Here is a 17,798-nt window from a genome sequence, read left to right on the forward strand (position 1 = left end):
AGGTCATGAGTTCAAGACCAGCCTAGCCAACATGGTGAAACCTCGTCTCCACTAAAACTACAAAAATTAGTGGAGCATGGTGGGAGGTCCCTGTAATCCCAGCTACTCAGGAGGCTAAGGCAGGAGAATCGCTTGAGCCGGAAGGCAGAGGTTGCAGTGAGCCGAGATCACACCACTGCACTCAAGCCTGGGTGACAGAGCAAGACTCCGTCTCAAAAATAAGAATAATAATAAAAAAAATGGGGATGCAGATGAGAAAAAACAAGCAATCATCAAACAAGCCGCTTCAAGATGGAGTCACCGTGGAACGTCAGAAGCTTCACCAAAGACAGAAAAATTGAAGAACACTTAGGGTCAGGAATTCAAAGGTGGGCAGGTCTTATACAGACCTTGCCCTCAACAAACCTACAGCCTAATGAGAGTAGATAAACACTTAGCAAAGTATTAATAATTTCTGAGTGTGTAAGCCCTGGTAAAGGAGGTACACTGGTGTTATGAAATACCTAATTTTGTGGGGTGGGGAAATGGAAGGAGCGGGGAAGGACTGGGTGGTCAGAGAAGCGGTTTAAGCTGAGACTTGAAAGATGAGTAGTCGGAGAACTGGGAGAAGCTATGATTTGGGATCCCACAGAGCGAGACATTCAAGGGCACCTCGGCAGATTTGGTTTACAGTGGCCCCTGGTGTGAGAGGTCATTAGCCTTGTGAACATCCCCTCGGCAAAAACGATGAAGTTCTGCACTTCATTTCCGCGGTGCTGAGCTTGCCTCAAATTCCTGGTGCCTTATCCCGCAGGCTCCCACCAACTGCCGAGCAGAGGTGGCTCGCTGGCGGCGGGGCTTGTCGGCGCCCGATTCACACCCAGTTCCACCCGGAGAGGCCTCAGAGGCCCCGCCCACGCCCTGGCACGTTCTGGGCCAAGTCGCAGGGGCGGCCCGGGCCGCGGCGCTCACGTGACCCGAAGTGTGACGTAGGAGGAAGGAGACGCCATTAGAGGGAGACTGAGAGGCATCGTTCTTCGCCTTTCCTCCGGTGCCTGACGTGGTGGACTGGGCCCTTCATTCTCGGACTTTCCCTCGGCCCTGCCAGGCCTCGTCCGAGGAGGGAGTGGCGACAGCGCCCAGGTCGGCGGGACCGGGGCGGTGGGGGCTGAGCCGGCAGTGGTTGTGAAGGCGCTGCTGCGGCCGTGGGGAGGGCGGCGCGACACTCGGGCTCGGGCGGCGGGGAAGCGACGGGATGGCTGCGGCCGGCGGCGGGGGGGCGGCGGCGGCGGCGGCGGGCCGAGCCTACTCGTTCAAGGTGGTGCTGCTGGGGGAAGGCTGCGTGGGGAAGACGTCGCTGGTGCTGCGCTACTGCGAGAACAAGTTTAACGACAAGCACATCACCACTCTGCAGGTGCGGACCTCGGGGAGCGGGAGGGGGCGCCTCGGGGCCCATAACTCTCCGGGGCTGGGGGAACTTTGCCACCCGAACTCCTGGATCTAGGCAGGCATATCTCAGGCCTGTCATCTCCGCCTTCGGGTTACCTTTCCGAATTCGCCCCGGGGACTCACCAGGTCGGGGCAGTCTGTAGACGTGAGGACAGGCTGTTGGGAGGGAAGAGGAAGGGCCCTGAAAAGTCCCCAGTATCCCCCCGTGGTGACTGCGCACGTTGTGGTCCCCATCAGTGGGCTAGTTTTTCCCTTTTGCGGCACTTCCGCCTGGGCCCTAGGTGTCTTTAGCGTTGCAGTCTCCAAATGTTAGCTCCTTTCCTTTCTTTCGGAATTAGGAACTTAGCTGCGGATTTGATTTTGAGAACTAGGTGATTTGTAACTTCAGCGCTTACTGATGACTAAGTGTTTATGCAAGTTCCATTTTGTCCTGAGTAACAGGAATGGCAAAAGAGCCATCTCTGGAGGTTTTTTGAAATGACCGCTTGCCCTGGCGTGTTACGCAGTTTCATTGCAGCCTGCGTGGGTCTGACTTGTGGGTCAGTCAGATTCTGCGAGGTCTATTGACCCACGTTGAAACACCATGTTAATACTGGCCAACAATTGGTTCCCCAGACTAAAAGCCGCTGCTGTTAACTGGTGTTCTTTACCTGAAATAAAAGGCCGGCTTTCTTCTGCATGTACATTGGAAAGGTGTTAAAATGTGATCATTTACTGAGAGTAAAGCCAGGCCTTTAAGGGAGTTATACTCACCCCACTCTCCCAAAGAAGTCAGTTTTCATGTATTAGAAGAAATTTATCCTAATTTGACCTATCAATTTGGTCAAAGGCAGTAAAATCTAGTAGACTTTTGAGCCTGATTGTCCAGGTTCATATCTCACCTCTATCCATTTAGCTAGCTATGTGTTAACTGGGTAAGTTACTTAACCTGGCTGTGCCTAAGTTTCTTCTGTTAAAATGGCCATAATAGTATCTAGCTCATAGGGTTGTTAGGATAAATATACAGAATATTTTATCCTTGTCCAGTGGCAGCTTTCTTTAATTACTGACCCAGTTTGCACAGTAGGTCATAATTAGTAAATGTGTATTATGTGAGAACATCGATACTACTTAATAAATGCATAATCTCCTAATTGTTGTGACATTGGATGTTTGATGCTATTATTAAACTACTGAGTCTAGAATTTACAAGATGCTCTGGCTCTGATTCCATGTTCTATTTTTACTCCTCTGTTTTTACTCCTGTGTAAAGCATATCTGAAAAAGTGAGTGTCAGGAAACTGCATTTTAAAACAATCCTTGTACCAGAGCACTAACGAAGTTTTAATAGTGGATTGTTACTGTTCAGTGTCATTAGTGAGAGCCTTGTGTTTTAGATCAAAAAAATTCACTGGACAAATACGTGGGATCGTTTGGAAGTTTAGAGATTTACTTAGGTAAAGTAATAAAAATAGCTAACATTTAGTAAGTTCTTACCGTGCTGATTCTTTTGCTTGCTTTCTGTTATTTAATTCTTATCATATCCTATGAAGTGAATAGTTTAGTGGATAGCCCCATTTTACAGGTGAGGAAACAGGTTTAGTTGAGTAATTTGCTGGCAGTAATATTACCACAAGTCAATAGTACAGAAGTATCCAAGCTCAAATTTGAACCCCTGTCTGACTTCAGATTTTGAGCAATTAAATCACACTACCTCTGGATATTGGTAAACAACCCCATCTAGTGTTTTCCTTTATGCAAAGATCTAAGATAAAAGAAAACTATTGTAATTGATGTCTTAATGTTTTTTTCAAAAGATAATTTGAGTCTCGTCCTGTCACCCAGGCTGAAGTGCAGTGATCTCCACTCACTGCAACCTCCACCTCCTGGATTCAAGTGATTCTCTTGCATCAGCCTCCCAAGTAACTGGGATTACAGGCATGCGCCAACAGTCCTGGCTGATTTTTTTTGTGTTTTTTGTAGAGACAGAGTTTCACCATGTTGGCCAGGCAGGTCTCAAACTCTGGACCTCAGGTGGTTTGCCCTCCTTGGCTTCCCAAAATGCTGAAATTACAGGCTTGAGCCACTGCACCTGGCCATACCCCTTCAACTTAAAAATTATACCTTTGTTATAAATTTCTCAAACATTCTTGAAGCTAAAAACAGAGTAAAGATATTTAACTATATGAAAAGCCACTGCACTCCTATACAGGGGAGGATGAAGTTATAGAAGATATCCAGTATTAATGTCTGAATTGTAGAATTTAGGATTTTGTTGTACACCAATTTATATAAACAGCAATGTGTCTAATCTCTTTCAGAGATATCAGTTCACTTCATCTTAACAGTTTTTCAGAGGAGTTTGATTTATATGATTTGTTAGACACAACTTTGTATCCTTTTAATTTGCGAATGGAGAAGAAATCATGTCAGAATAGGAGACGAAGAGTTTACCTTCTTTCTTGTCAACAGACTACCTGTCTCTCTAAACTACTTTGTATTTTATAAAGGGCTTTCTCATACATTTCAAAGAATTGCAGGACAGGAATTTATAGTTTATATATGGTTCACTATTTGGGGTTTTTAATAGTGAGTCAAGTGATTGTCCATTTTTTTTTTTTTTTAACATCTTGGAAGTGAAATGAACTGGTATTATGGAAAGTGGAAAGGTCACTATGTCTTAAGGTGGCCCATTTCATTTTTTTTTTCTTTTCGAGACGGAGTCTTACTGTCACCCAGGCTGGAGTGCAGTGGCGTGATCTCAGCTCACTGCAACCTCTGCCTCCTGGATTCAAGTGATTCTGCTGGCTCAGCCTCCTGAGTAGCTGAGAAACCCCAACTCTACTAAACATACATGCCACCATGCCTGGCTAATTTTTGTATGTTTAGTAGAGTTGGGGTTTCGCCATGTTGGCCAGGCAGGTCTTGAACTACTGAACTCAGGTGATCCACCCACCTCAGCCTCCCAAAATGCTGGGATTACAGGTGGAGCCACCACGCCTGGTCCCAATTCACTTTTAGATAGGTCTAACTTCTAATAAATTTTTCTGTATATAAAGCCAAAATCTGTTTCCCTGTAGTTTCCAGTCCTAATTCTGCCCTCTGAATCTTAGTGTCTCATATGACATCCCTTCTGATAGTTGAAGATAGCTATCTTGTCTTCTCTTGGGTAAACAGCTCTAGTTCCCTTAACTGGATCTCCAGTGACAGTGACATAGTTTTAAATCCTTTCACTTTATTTATTTATTTATTTTTTTGGAGGCACGGTCTTCTCTGTTTCTCAGGCTGGAGTGTAGTGGCACTATCATAGCTCCCTGCAACCTCAAACTCCTGGGCTCAAGTAATCCTTCCACTTCAGCCTCCGAGTAGCTGGGACAACAGGTGTGTGCCACCATGCCTGGCTAATTTTTTTTTTTAATTTTTAGTAGAGTTGAGGTTTTGCTATGGTGCCCAGGCTGGTCTAGAACTTTTGAGCTCAAGCCATCTCTTCTAGATACTATTTAATCATTGCCCTTATTAAAGAATGATGCCTTCAGCTATAGAAATAATTCCAGGTTTGGTGGTTTGAACTGAACAGAGAATTGCAGGCTATTACCTCTCCTGTTGAGAGTTCTTTTCCAACACTGAAGTAGAAAACTAGGAAAGATTCTGTGAGCTTTCAGGGAAGCTCTCACTTTGATAAATATTGAATTTGCTGTCAACTGAAACATCTTAGTCTTATAAAGCTTCAAAGAAAGGGTAATTATTTGTCTCTCTCAAATTCTCTTTTCTGTGGTATGGTAGTTAAGCGTTTTCTTTTGTTTCTAATGTACTTGACCCATTAAAGTTGGCTTTGGTAGATTTGCTCCAGTAGTTAGGCCTATTAATGTCGTTTTGAATTTTGATTCTGTATTTCATGAAACACTGGGCTCCTGAGGGCCAAGCAGTGGCTTGGGTCCTGGGCATGAAAAGTATAAGGTGTGGAATCTACTCTCTAGATTAGCTACTTTTTAACTTTGCCATCTGAAGGTTTGGTAACAATGCCTTTAATGTTCTCAACAGGTCATTAACAAAGACTGAAAGAAAGCAGGGAGAGAGAAGGCCAAGTACAAAGCTCTGTAGCAAGTCTTCCTGTAGTCCAGTGATGCATGACCAGAAGTGCAATTTTCTGTAGACGTATAGAATCTTAGGGAGGGGCTTTTTTTGGCCATGCATGGGCCACAGGCTATCCCCTCCTCCCTCCCTTGAGTGAGAAACAGTTATTAATGGAGTACTGTACATATTAATGATAATGGAAGACTGACCACTGTGAACTACTAGTAGACACAAATCCCTTAATAAAATGTAAACAGTTACTCTGGCATTGAAGTTCTCCTTTTTGCCCAGGCCACATCTGTCTTGCCCACAAGGTTATCATGAGATGCTTTGTCGAATTCTTGCAGAAGACAAGATATACTGTGTTTCTGCCATACTCAGAACTATTAGGAGGCCATATAATGTGGTGAAAAGAGAAAGGACTTTGAAGTTAGTCTGGGGTTCGAATTCTAACTCCCACTTCATAGCCATCATGATCCTGACAGAATATTCTAACGCCTGTAAGCGAGCTCCTTTACTATAAAATGGGAGTGCCTTACTCGTAGGACTTTACGTGGATTACACAGACAGCCATCATAGGTAAAGCTAGCACAGACCCTGGCACATATTTGTTTAATAAATGTTTGCTATTAAATGAATAGATGGTGCTGGATTTGTGTTTTTCTTTCATGGTAATTCAGTCAAAAAGCAATGGGATTTTCACATGAATTATATTGAGAGCTCATGCTGTCCCTGAAGCGTCATTACATTTTAAAATTGATTATAGATTAGATAAATGTTTTAAAAATAAATCCATTCTAGTGTTTTCACTGAGATTGACATTTCTGGAATTCACTTTTTTTTTTTTTTAAATTGTGACATTTGCCATACTTTGGTGTTTTATTATGGCTTTTTCCAGAGCTGCTCCAAGGTTACTGATAGTTAATGAGTAATTCTGTAGGTAAGCTCTCCGAACTTGTATAGAATCCCCAAGCTCCCTTGTGTGATTTCCTCGCTGATTTGAGGCTTTGATAAACTTGGCAGAAATACGAAAGACAAGTGGAGTGAGGGAGTTACTACTGTTTCTCTGGAATTCTGAAGGCAACACTGTTGAATCTATGCAGTTAAATTCAAGAAACATTTATTTTATACTTGGTATATGTCAAACATTGTATTAGCCGGGGAATATAAAGATGAGCAAGGTATTTTATCAGTTACCTTTCTTGACTTTATTCTTAGTTTCAGTTAACAGCCAAACAAGCTAACCCATTGTGCCACAGAGACCGTGACTTTATTCTTAAAGGATTGTGCCATTTTGGTTGTAACCACTTCCTCAGTGTGGTGTGTCCTCTTTATATCTGTGCTTCTGGGTTAGGTAACCCTTTTTTCCCCTTATTGAAGGTGCTTATTGAAGATTATACATTCTATTTTAAGTGCCTTATATCACTTTTGACCAGTTTCCTCTGTAAAAAGTAACATTGTTTATAATCAGGACCAACAGTTCTCTTTCTTTTTAGAGCCCCAACTACAGAATTCTGCCTGCCTTCTGAAGTCTAGGATAGGTGACTGGGTGATTATGATTAGCAAAGTAGTGCTGTAAGGTTGGCTGGGCAGGTAGCATCCTGACAGTATGGGAAATGAGGAAATTAAGACTTGGATTTGGCTGGGTGTGGTGGCTCACACCTATATCCCATGCTTTGTTGGATGAGGTGGGAGGATCGCTTGAGGTCACAAGTTCAAGACCAGCATGGGTAACAAAGCAAGACTCCATCTCTAGTTAAAAACAAACAAACAAAATTAGCTGGGCATGGTGGTATACACTCATATTCCTAGGTACTCAGGAGGCTGAGGCTGGTGGATCACTTGAGCCTTAGAGGAGGTTGAGGCTGCAGTGAGCTACGATTGTGCCACTACACTCCAGCTAGGTGACAGACCCTGTCTCCTAAAAAATAGACAAACCTTGAATTAAATTTCCAAGGTCCCACAAATAGAAATTGTGTGACAGGCTGGGCATAGTGGCTCACACCTGTAATCCCAGCACTTTGAGAGGTATAGGTGGGAGTATATCTTGAGCGAAGGAGTTTAAGACCAACCTGGGCAATATAGTGAGACCTTGTCTTTAAAAAATAAAAATAAAAGTGCCAGGCATGGTGGCTCACACCTGTAATCCAAGCACTTTGGGAGGCCGAGGTGGGTGGATCACCTGAGGTCGGTAGTTCAAGACCAACCTGGTCAACATGGTGAAATCCGGTCTCTACAAAAATACAAAAATTAACTGGACATGATGGCGGGTACCTGTAATCCCAGCTACTCAGGAGGTTAAGGGAGGAGAATCACTTGAACCCGGGAGGCAGAGGTTGCAGTGAATCAATGTGCCATTGCACTCCAGCCTGGGTGAGGCTCTGTCTCAAAAAGATAAAATAATAAAAAATAAATAAATTTTAAAAATAGAAGTGGTGTACCATATTTTTCTTAAGTCTGGTCTACTACTTTAAATTTATTTTATTTTTGTTTTGAGACACTTAGCTTTTACTTATTTTTTAAACACACTTTAACATGAGCAACACTTGGCATTCAGGTTCTAGAAGTGTTTTTACGCTTTGTGTCATAGTCTTAGTCTAGGAATCTTGGTTTCTTTGTACAAAGAATATTTTGAATGTTCAAAATGTTTTCTAAGTATCCATCACTGTTGATTTAGGCAATTTATTATATCTTTATAATCAATAAAGTGATTTATTTTTGAAGTTCTTTTTTAAAATCTTTTCCCCATTCTGTATAGGTGTATATATTTTTTGGAGACAGTCTTACTCTTGTCACCCAGGCTGGAGTACAATGGTGCAATCTTGGCTTACTGCAACCTCCATCCTCTGGGTTCAAGTGATTCTCTTGCTTCAGTCTCCTGAGTAGCTGGGATTACAGGTGCCCACCACCATGCCTGGCTAATTTTTTTTGTATTTTTAGTAGAGCTGGAGTTTCACCATATTGGCCAGTCTGGTCTCAAACTTTGTGAGCCACCATGCCTGGCCTTGCTTAGTTTTCTGATAGCTAATTTTTATTGCCTTGCTAGAGAGGGCTAATTTTATAAATTAACCTGCCTGAATGCTATCATGTCTTAAATCTGGAAGTAGTAATGCTTTATTCATTTATTTTTTATTTTATTTAAAAAATTGACAAATAATTGTACATTATTCTTTAAATACTTGAGTTTGCACCAGTGTTAGCGACTAGCAAGAATATTTATTTTGCATTCTCTCTCTCTCTCTCATACACTCCCCCACACCAAGCCCCCAATTAATGAAGTCTTTTGAATTTGCTAGATACTAGATTAAGCCAGGAAAGTATTTGTTCACAATGTAGTTACTATGTTGCTTTCAACAGATACCTTATAATTGTAAAATACTACTTTAGGTGGTTTGCTTTGCCAGGAGATTAGTTAGCAAGCACAGCAAATGATTTGGCTAACAAAGAACCAAAAAATTGATTAAACTAATTATGAAAAGAATTTGGCAGATATGTTTTTCCCTATTATTTCTTTCTTATAATCCTATTTTGCTTTTTTTAATTCATTTTTAATTTCTTTCCTCTTCCCTGTGATTACCTGGAGATTTTTTTTAAATAGCATTTTCTTTTTTTATTATCCACTATGATTTCCGGTAAGATGTTGGTTAAACAAGAATCAACATACAAATTACAGATGAGAACCTGAGCTAGTAAGACTGTTAATTTTTTAATACCACTAAGCATAGAAGATGAAACAACTGGGATTAGAAATACTCATGCAGTAACTCAGGATTTGAAGGACGTGGAGTGGAAAATGTACCATTACTTAGTTAGATCCTTGCTGCTAACACTTTGTGCTTACCCTGAGAATATTTGGAGAGGTTAGGGTCCAAGAATGCTTACTGTCCAAGTGGAGGAGTGCCAAGTTAAGAAATATGTGTATGTTCTAGAATAGTAGCTTTGTGCAATGGAAAAAGCATTGTGGAGTCAGACAGGCTTCCACCCACTGTAGCACCCAGTTGAGTTGTCTGCCCTTCCATGAGTCACTGTATTTTTTTTTTTTAAAATCAGGTTCACAGCTGTAAAGTAAGGCTAATTATCTACTTCACAGTGTTGAAACATTCATTGAAAAAGCCCAAGCACAGTGCTTAGCACATGTGGTGTTTTTCTTACCGCTTCCTATAGTCCTGGAACCTTTTGAATTGCTATCGTTTAATGTCACTCTCCTTCCTTCCCTTTTTAGACTGGGGTTCTTTACTGAGAAGTTGCCAGGCATTTATAAATCTCTTGGAAATGCGTGGGATTTGTTTTTAGTATGTACATATGAGCAGTTTTTGGAGCAGTGAGTAGGTTCATGGCTTTCTTCATATTCTTAAAGAAGTTTGTAATTACTTCTCCCATTCTCACTACCATGTAATAGGATTAAGAACCAGTGGTATCTCAGTAGTCCAGCCAAATTAAGTGTGCCTGGTAGAGGTGATTTAAAAAGACAAATTTCAGCCTTTTGATTGTTTGCTGCTATCTTTTTTATACATTTTTATTTTTATTTCAATAGTTTTTGGGGGACAGGTGGTTTTTTTATTAACATGGATAATTTCTTTAGTGGTGATTTCTAAGATTTTGGTGCACCCATCACCCAAGCTGTGTATACCGCATTCAATATGTAGGCTTTTATCTCATACCCTGCTCCAGACCTTCTTCCTCGAGTACCCAAAGTTCATGATATCATTCTTGTTTTTTGTTTTTGTTTTTTTTTAAACAGAGTCTTGCTGTGTTGCCCAGGCTGGAGTGCAGTGGCACGATCTCGCCTCACTACAACCTCTGCCCCCTGGGTTCAAGCAATTCTCCTGCCTCAGCCTCCTGAGTAGCTGGGATTACAGGCACATGCCCCCATGCTGAGCTAATTTTTGTATCTTTTTAGTAGAGATGGGGTTTCATCATGTTGGCCAGGCTGGTCTTGGACTCCTGACTTTGCGATCTGCCCACCTTGGCCTCCCAAAATGCTGGGTTTATAGGTATGAGCCACCGTGCCTGGCCATTGTATTATTATATATTCCTCATTGCTTAGCTCTCACTTATAACTGAGAATATACAATATTTGGGTTTCCATTCCTGAGCTACTTCACTTAGAAAAATGGCCTCCAGCTCCATCCACGTTGATGTAAAAGATATTATTTCATTCCTTTTTATGACTGAGTAGTATTCTATGGTATATATATATATACCACATTTTCTTTATTCACTTCATGGTTGATAGACACTCAGGTTGCCTCCATATCTTTGCAGTTGTGAATTGTGCTGCAATAAACATACGTGTATATGTGTCTTTTTCATATGACTACTTCTTTTCTTTTGGGTAGTAGTGGGATTGCTGGATCAAATGATGGTTCTTTAATACTTTCAATTCTTTAATCTTCGTACTGTTTTTCTTAGTGGTTTTTCTAGCTTATATTTCCACTATTAGTGTAAAAGTGTTCCCCTTTTATCACATCCACACCAACATCTATTGTTATTTTGGTTTTTAATTTTGACCATTCTTGCAAGAGTAAAGGGTATCTCATTGTGATTTCAATTTGCATTTCCCTGATAATTAGTCATGTTGAGCATTTTTTCATATGTTTGTTGGTTATTTGTCAATCTTCTTTTGAGAATTGTCTTTTCATGTCCTTTGCCCACTTTTTAATGGGACTGTTTATTTTTTTTCTTGGTGACATGTTTGAGTTCCTTGTAGATTGTGGATATTAGTCCTTCGTTAAATACTTAGTTTGCAGACATTTTCTCCCACTCTGTGGGTTGTGTGTTTACTCTGCTGATTATTTCTTTTGCTGTGCAGAAGCTTTTTAGTTTAATTAGGTCCCATTTATTCGTTTTTGTTTTTGTTGCATTTGCTTTTGGGGTATTAGTCATGAATTCTTTGCCTAAGCCAGTGTCTAGAAGAGTTTTTCCAGTGTTACCTTCTAGAATTTTTATGGTTTCAGGTCTTAGATTTAAGTCCTTGATCCATCTTGAGTTGATTTTTGTATAAGGTAAGCGATGAGGATCCAGTTTCATTCTTCTACATGTGGCTTGCCAGTTTTCCCAGCGCCATTTATTAAATAGGTCATCTTTTCCCAAATTTCTGTTTTATTTGCTTTGTCAAAGATCAGGTGGGTATAAGTATTTGGCTTTTTTTCTGGGTTCTCTCTTTTGTTTCATTGGTGTATGTGCCTATTTTTATACCTGTTTGCTGCTTTCTTGATGTTTCAGCTTTCTTCTTAAATATATCAATAATTTTATTCTTTAAAAAAGTTTTCTAAAAGTTTTTTAAAAAGAAAGAAAATATCTACAAAATATTAAAAACTTAGAATTTATATAAAATGAGATTATTTACAAAACAGAAGAAATCTTTCCATAGAGCAGGGTTTAAGGTTTTCATTATGAAGGAAAAAAATATTTACTAGAGATCCTTTGATAAGCTTTACTAGTGCATCATATCTCTGAGGTAAAATAATTTGATTAATAAGGAAACTTAGAAGCATATCTCCTACTTAATTGAGTTATACCTGCATTGATTTACCTGGGCACATCGTAGATGTGTGTATCTATAATAACAGCATTTGACTGTCTATTGTGGGCAGGGTACTATGACTTTCCCCCTTTCTTCCACAAGAGAAGAGGTGTTAGAGAGCTCAGATCTCAGTCAGGAAAGTATGGTAGCATAATGGTTATGATTAATGTCTGGAGCCAAACTGCCTGGAATTTCAAGTGGCATTATGTCACTTACTGCGTGACCTTGGGGAAGATATTTTCCCTCCTTATACCTCATTTTCCACATCTGTAATACATGGATAATAATGATCTCTGATTCACAGGGTGTTATTGGCACCTGAGAATTAAATGAATTAATATTTGAGAAGCTCTTAGAACACTACCCATTTCATTGTAAGCACTGTGAAAACATTAAATAAAAATATATAATCTAGTTAACAGAATACTTATACCCATGAAGAGATAATTTATATTATAAGATAGTATAAATTGCAGTAAATGGAGAGTCGATTCCCTAAAATTCTTCAGGATAGAAAGATTTAGTGTGCATTGCATGCATGAATATAAGAGAACACGAAAATTCAAGGAAAAAGAGCTGTATTTAGATAAGTAGAATTCAGATAGAGAACAAAGATTAGGCCCAAATTTGAGGGGGATTTTATGAACAGAAGAATTAAAGAGGATGTAAAAAAAAGCCAAGTAAGATGGAGAATAAGTAAAGAAATATTGGAAGCTATCCTAGAAGGTAGATGTGGATGCATTGTGGAAGTCTCTGGATATAAAGATAAGGCTTTCAGACTTTTAATTGTAGATGTGGGCTCCCCAACTTTATAAAGAAGCTTATGAATGATTTTGTGAAAAGTGCGTAGCACAGTACTTGGCAGAAAATACGCATTTAATAAATGTTAGCTAGTATTAGTAACAGTAATAGAAATGACTATGTAGTGTTTTACTGCATGGATGGGCTGTTTTTTGAATTTTTAACTAATTACCCCTTAATGAACACAGATAATTTCATTGATTTTGTTTTTCCATATAATGAATGTTGTGATGTGTACCCTTTCTGTAAAAGTGTTTTTTTTGTAGCTATGGTTCCTTAGAGGAGACTTAATTCTGTCCTTTAAACTTGCCCTGGGAGGGTGTTGGGAAATTTCAGAGGGGATGCTAGAAAAGAAATGAGGGAGCTTTACCAGCTCTGATGCACTCCCTTCTGCTGAGAAATCTCTGCAACACTCATGACAGAAAAGTTATGATATTAGCTGTTAGCAGAGATGTTTAAGAATGCTTATTAAAAATAACCTGTTAGGGAACCCTTCTCTGAGTTAGAAGTTTTGTTTTGTTTTTAACCAGGGAAGCTTTGGGAAGATAATGGCATGCAGAGCAGAGTGTGAGGTGAACCAGAGGTATTTATGTTATGACATAATAAGAGACTGGTGGTCATAGACCCCAGAGGAGATATGAAGTGAAGACAAGACTTGGTAGATTTTGAAGGTATATGAACTGACAAGAGCTTAAGAAGATACTTCTAAGGTTCTAAACTTCATTGAGAAGGTGAATGTGATCAGAATACTAAAGTCAGAATGAAAACCCAATTTTGGGGAGAAGATTGGTTCAGTCTGACATGTGTTTGAAAAAGAGGCATTTAAGTTGACCTACCCATTAAATATTTGGATAGGATTCAGATCTACATTTTTTTTCCCTAAGGCATTGATACTGAAATCATGAAAATGACTGAGTTCAAATAAATTACATAGCTAGTATGTGAAAAAGCTGAGATTCAAATCCACAGGTTCTGCTCCAAAGTTCATATTCTTAGCTCCTATGCTGGCATGAAGGGAAGAAGTAATTCATTCTCATTTTTCAGGTTACTTTGCTGTTTTGGCATTTAATTTATTTTTCCCCTTTTCCGTATAATTTTTATTTACTGCAATATCGTGAGGATAGCTTGGGCCTTGAAGGGAGACATACATGGGTTTGGAACCCAGCTCTGCCATTTATATTTATCTGTGGACTCCTTAGTTAATCACTACATCCAGTGGCCTTTTCTTAGTTCTAATTTTCCATGGTGTGTCCATAGCAAAAAGACCTTCCTGAAATCTAGGTTTCTTATTCTTCAGTAATTTACCATCCTGGCCTTTTATCTGTTTCACCTTTTCTGCACTTTCTTCTATATAAATACACATAAATGTGACTATCTCTACATAGGTCTGAACTCAGCTCCCTGTTCCTTTTTTTTTTAAACATGTCAGCTGACTCTGGATTCTGGATATATTTCCTCTTCAGTAACTCTTTGTTCTGTTCTTTCTTTCTATCATCATGGTCTTAGTTCAGACCTCCTCCCTGCCTTCCCCTACCCCCAATTTTGTAATAGCATTCTTTCTACCTATCTTTTCTAGTCCAACCTCTCTTCCTATCCCAGGGTCATTCTCTTAAAATATAGATCTATTTCCCCATTGCTTGAAACCATTCAGTGATTCTCCTTTGTCAGTAGTCCTGTTTTTTTGCACAGTTATTCTTTAGGATGAATTAGGTGTTTTTCCAGGGAAAAAAGGTTCAGTGCTATACAGAAGAAACTCGGGAAAAAAGAGTTAAGTGAATTTGGGAAGTGCTTGTATAAATGCAGTCAGCTAGCCTTCCTTTTGGCAGCATCCTAATGCGCTAATGTGCATTGTTGGTGAACAAAGATCAATAAATAGCATTTCCCAGGTATACCTGATGTATGTGTGTGTGTGTGTGTGTGTGTGTGTGTGTGTGTGATCATTGAAGTTCAGTGATTACTTTTCCTTTCAGAAAACTTTTACATTGAGGGGATTCAGTCATCTATAGTTGTTAGGATAAAGAACATTATTTTATATGAAACATTGTGTAACGTATATTTCTCTTCTTAGGCATCATTCTTAACAAAGAAGTTAAATATTGGTGGGAAAAGAGTAAACCTTGCCATATGGGTAAGTGAACTTTTCCAACTATTGTGCATAGAGGCGTCTTCCTTTCTTTCTTTCTTTTTTTAAGTTAATTGGAGATTAGCCAAAACTTTTCTTTTCATATATATTTCTTTTCTTTTTAAAGACGGGGTTATACCAGGTTGGTCCGGCTGGTCTTGAACTCCCAGCCTCAGGTGATCTTGCCCACCTTGGCCTCCAAAGTGCTTGGATTACAGGCGTGAGCCACCACGCCCGGCAGCCAAAACTTTTTCAAAAAAATTTTTAAAAATCTTAAAATCTGGTTGAGAATTATATCTGGGCTATAATTGTATATTTGAATATTGCTGCCATAACTTTTCATCTGGAGAAGGGTCAGTTCAGAAGAGTTCCACTTCAGAGAGAGGACAGGATGGGTGGACAGCTTGCCTGGCCTTTTTTTCCCCCACCCTGCTCTGTATTCCAGCCTTCTAAGGGAATGGCTGGTAGAGAGTAAGATGAGGATAATGCAGTAGGGTACTTGCTCACTGGTGGTCTTGATGCATATGCTGTTTCCCTGTCTCTCCCAGTGTGGGAAATTAAAGTTAAGGTAGAGCCTATTCCTGACTTATAATGCTGTGTTGGCTGTTTTGACCCCCTGGCAACTGAACTGTTTTTTTAATAGAGGTGGGGTAGTTGCTGAGGAGAAGGAAGGTTGGGACGGAAAAAGTAACTTTTGTCTATCAGTAAAACATTGCATATTGGTTATAACTTGACTTAAAATTTTTTTGTATGACCTGTTTTGCCATTTTGTTTCTGTTAGTAGGGTTTTGGGGTTGTCTGTGACTTTATGCTCTATTTTCCAAGTAATCAAAAGTTCACTGTGGTTGCAATTGTACATTTGTATTTTTCTTCTGATCTAATAAGTATTTGTTGCTCTATTTAGGATACAGCAGGTCAAGAGAGATTCCATGCATTGGGTCCAATTTACTACAGAGATTCAAATGGAGCTATTTTAGTTTATGACATAACAGATGAAGATTCTTTTCAGAAGGTATTCTATTTACTTTATGAGTAGATGTCTTAGAAGAGCAACAGTAATTTTTCAAGTTTCCATTAATATACCTTTGTTCACTAATGTGATTAGTTTTGTTTTTAAAAATAAAGTATATAATTTGTGTGTAACTGGTGACCACTTATATTTTCTTTTCTTTTTCTTTTCACCTGCAACATGCAGATATACTCATACGTTTAATGAAATATTTAATACACATGAATTAATTTATGTTAGAATAATTAATGGCTTATTACATGGCTTTCTCAAATATTAGGAAAGGGAAATATTTGAAGTTGAACTTCAGAAAAATATGGGGGCTTTCGTTTCTCCCTCTTAAGGAGAAATCACACATATTTCCTTAATTCCATATGTACTAGGACTTGAAAACTTGGTGTGGCTGCACAGATTCCTTTATGTGAAAAGAAAAAAGGAGCAAAATCACATTTAAGCTTTCTCCTTGCCAAATATAATACAAGTTTTAAAAGGACAATCTTAAAGTTCTCTGATTAGTTTATTCCCCTTCAAATATATACCACATATGTACAACTCATAAAGTTGTCTGGGACCAAAAATGAGTTACCATTTAATTTACCTCTGAATTCTAATCACAATCAGATTGGTTACTTATTTGACCTTTCCTCCTAAAGCTGTTCTTGGAATAAATTTGTCAACAATGTTTAACCACAGGGAGTAATGCCAAGGAAGAAGCTTTTCTTGCTTTGAGTTACAGGCTTGTACTTGGTGAAATTACTTACCTTTTTGTTTTGTTTTGTTTCTCTTTATTTTTTTCCCAGGTAAATCTGATAAAGATACACAAGTTAGCCCTTGGGTTATTAATGATGTATGGAAAAACTTAGTCCAAAAAGTAGAAAATGAAATGATAGGTACCTTGCAGATGTAATAATTTTTAAAAGTTATTTTGGTGGTGCTGTTTGTTATCCCCTTCTAGCTTTTTGCATGAAATAGTTTAAATATTTTATTAAGGGAAGATTGAGGCCAGGTGCAATGGCTTACGCCTGTAATCCCAGCACTTCCAGAGGTTGAGGAAGACAGATTACTTGAGGTCAGGAGTTTGAGACCAGCCCAGATCACATGGTGAAACCCATCTCTACTAAAAATACAAAAAAATTAGCTGGGCCTGGTGGCACATGCCTTGTAATCCCAGCTACTCAGGAGGTTGAGGCAGGAGAATCGCTTAAACCCAAGAGGCAGAGCTTGCAGTGAGCCAAGATTGCGCCACTGCACTCCAACCTGGGTGACAGAGCGAGACTCCATCTCAAAAAAGAAAAAGAGCAGATAGTCATTTATGTTGAAAATTGACCAGTTATCTATTGCTGAACTCCCAAAATTTGTTGGCTTAAAGTAATGATTTATTATTTCTCATGATTCTGTGGGTTGACCAGGCAAGTCCACTGCTGTTTTTGATGTCATTGGAGTCACTCATACAGCGCACTGAACTGGGGAGTTTGGCTGGGGCTGGAATATCCAAGAAGGCCTAGTTCTCCATCCAGCCTTTCACTACATCTGGTGTCTTATCATCCAGTTTATTCTCTCTATGTGCTCTCTCATTATTCTGTATTCTAGCTTAAGCTTTTTTTTATATGACAACTGGATCCCAAGAGTTGAAAGTAGAAGCTACCAGGCCTTCTGAAGGCTTTAGTCTGGGACTGGCACAGCATTACTTCTGCCACATTTTCTTGTCAGGACAAGTTATAAGGCCAGCCCAAATTCAGAGGGTGGGGAATTTGACTCTACCACTTGATGGGAGGATTGACAAAGAATTTGTGACCATCTCTACCTTACCAAAAATGTATGGGGGTAAGGAATAGATAGAGTGCCTTTGGAGGGGTATC

General features: G+C 39.5%; 1 protein-coding gene across 1 annotated transcript in view; it reads left to right on the plus strand.

Moving 5' to 3' along the window:
• The first annotated feature begins 978 nt into the window (after positions 1-978).
• The window catches only part of RAB21 (RAB21, member RAS oncogene family), a 30,962-nt gene continuing 14,142 nt past the window's right edge, over positions 979-17,798 (plus strand). The window contains exons 1-3 of the mRNA XM_002752762.7: positions 979-1,393; positions 14,877-14,936; positions 15,835-15,942. Coding sequence (XP_002752808.1) covers positions 1,235-1,393; positions 14,877-14,936; positions 15,835-15,942 — 327 coding nt within the window. The 5' untranslated portion in view covers positions 979-1,234. The remainder of the gene's footprint in view (positions 1,394-14,876; positions 14,937-15,834; positions 15,943-17,798) is intronic.

This window comes from Callithrix jacchus, chromosome 9 (assembly GCF_049354715.1).
Source record: "Callithrix jacchus isolate 240 chromosome 9, calJac240_pri, whole genome shotgun sequence".
Lineage (NCBI taxonomy): Eukaryota > Metazoa > Chordata > Mammalia > Primates > Cebidae > Callithrix > Callithrix jacchus.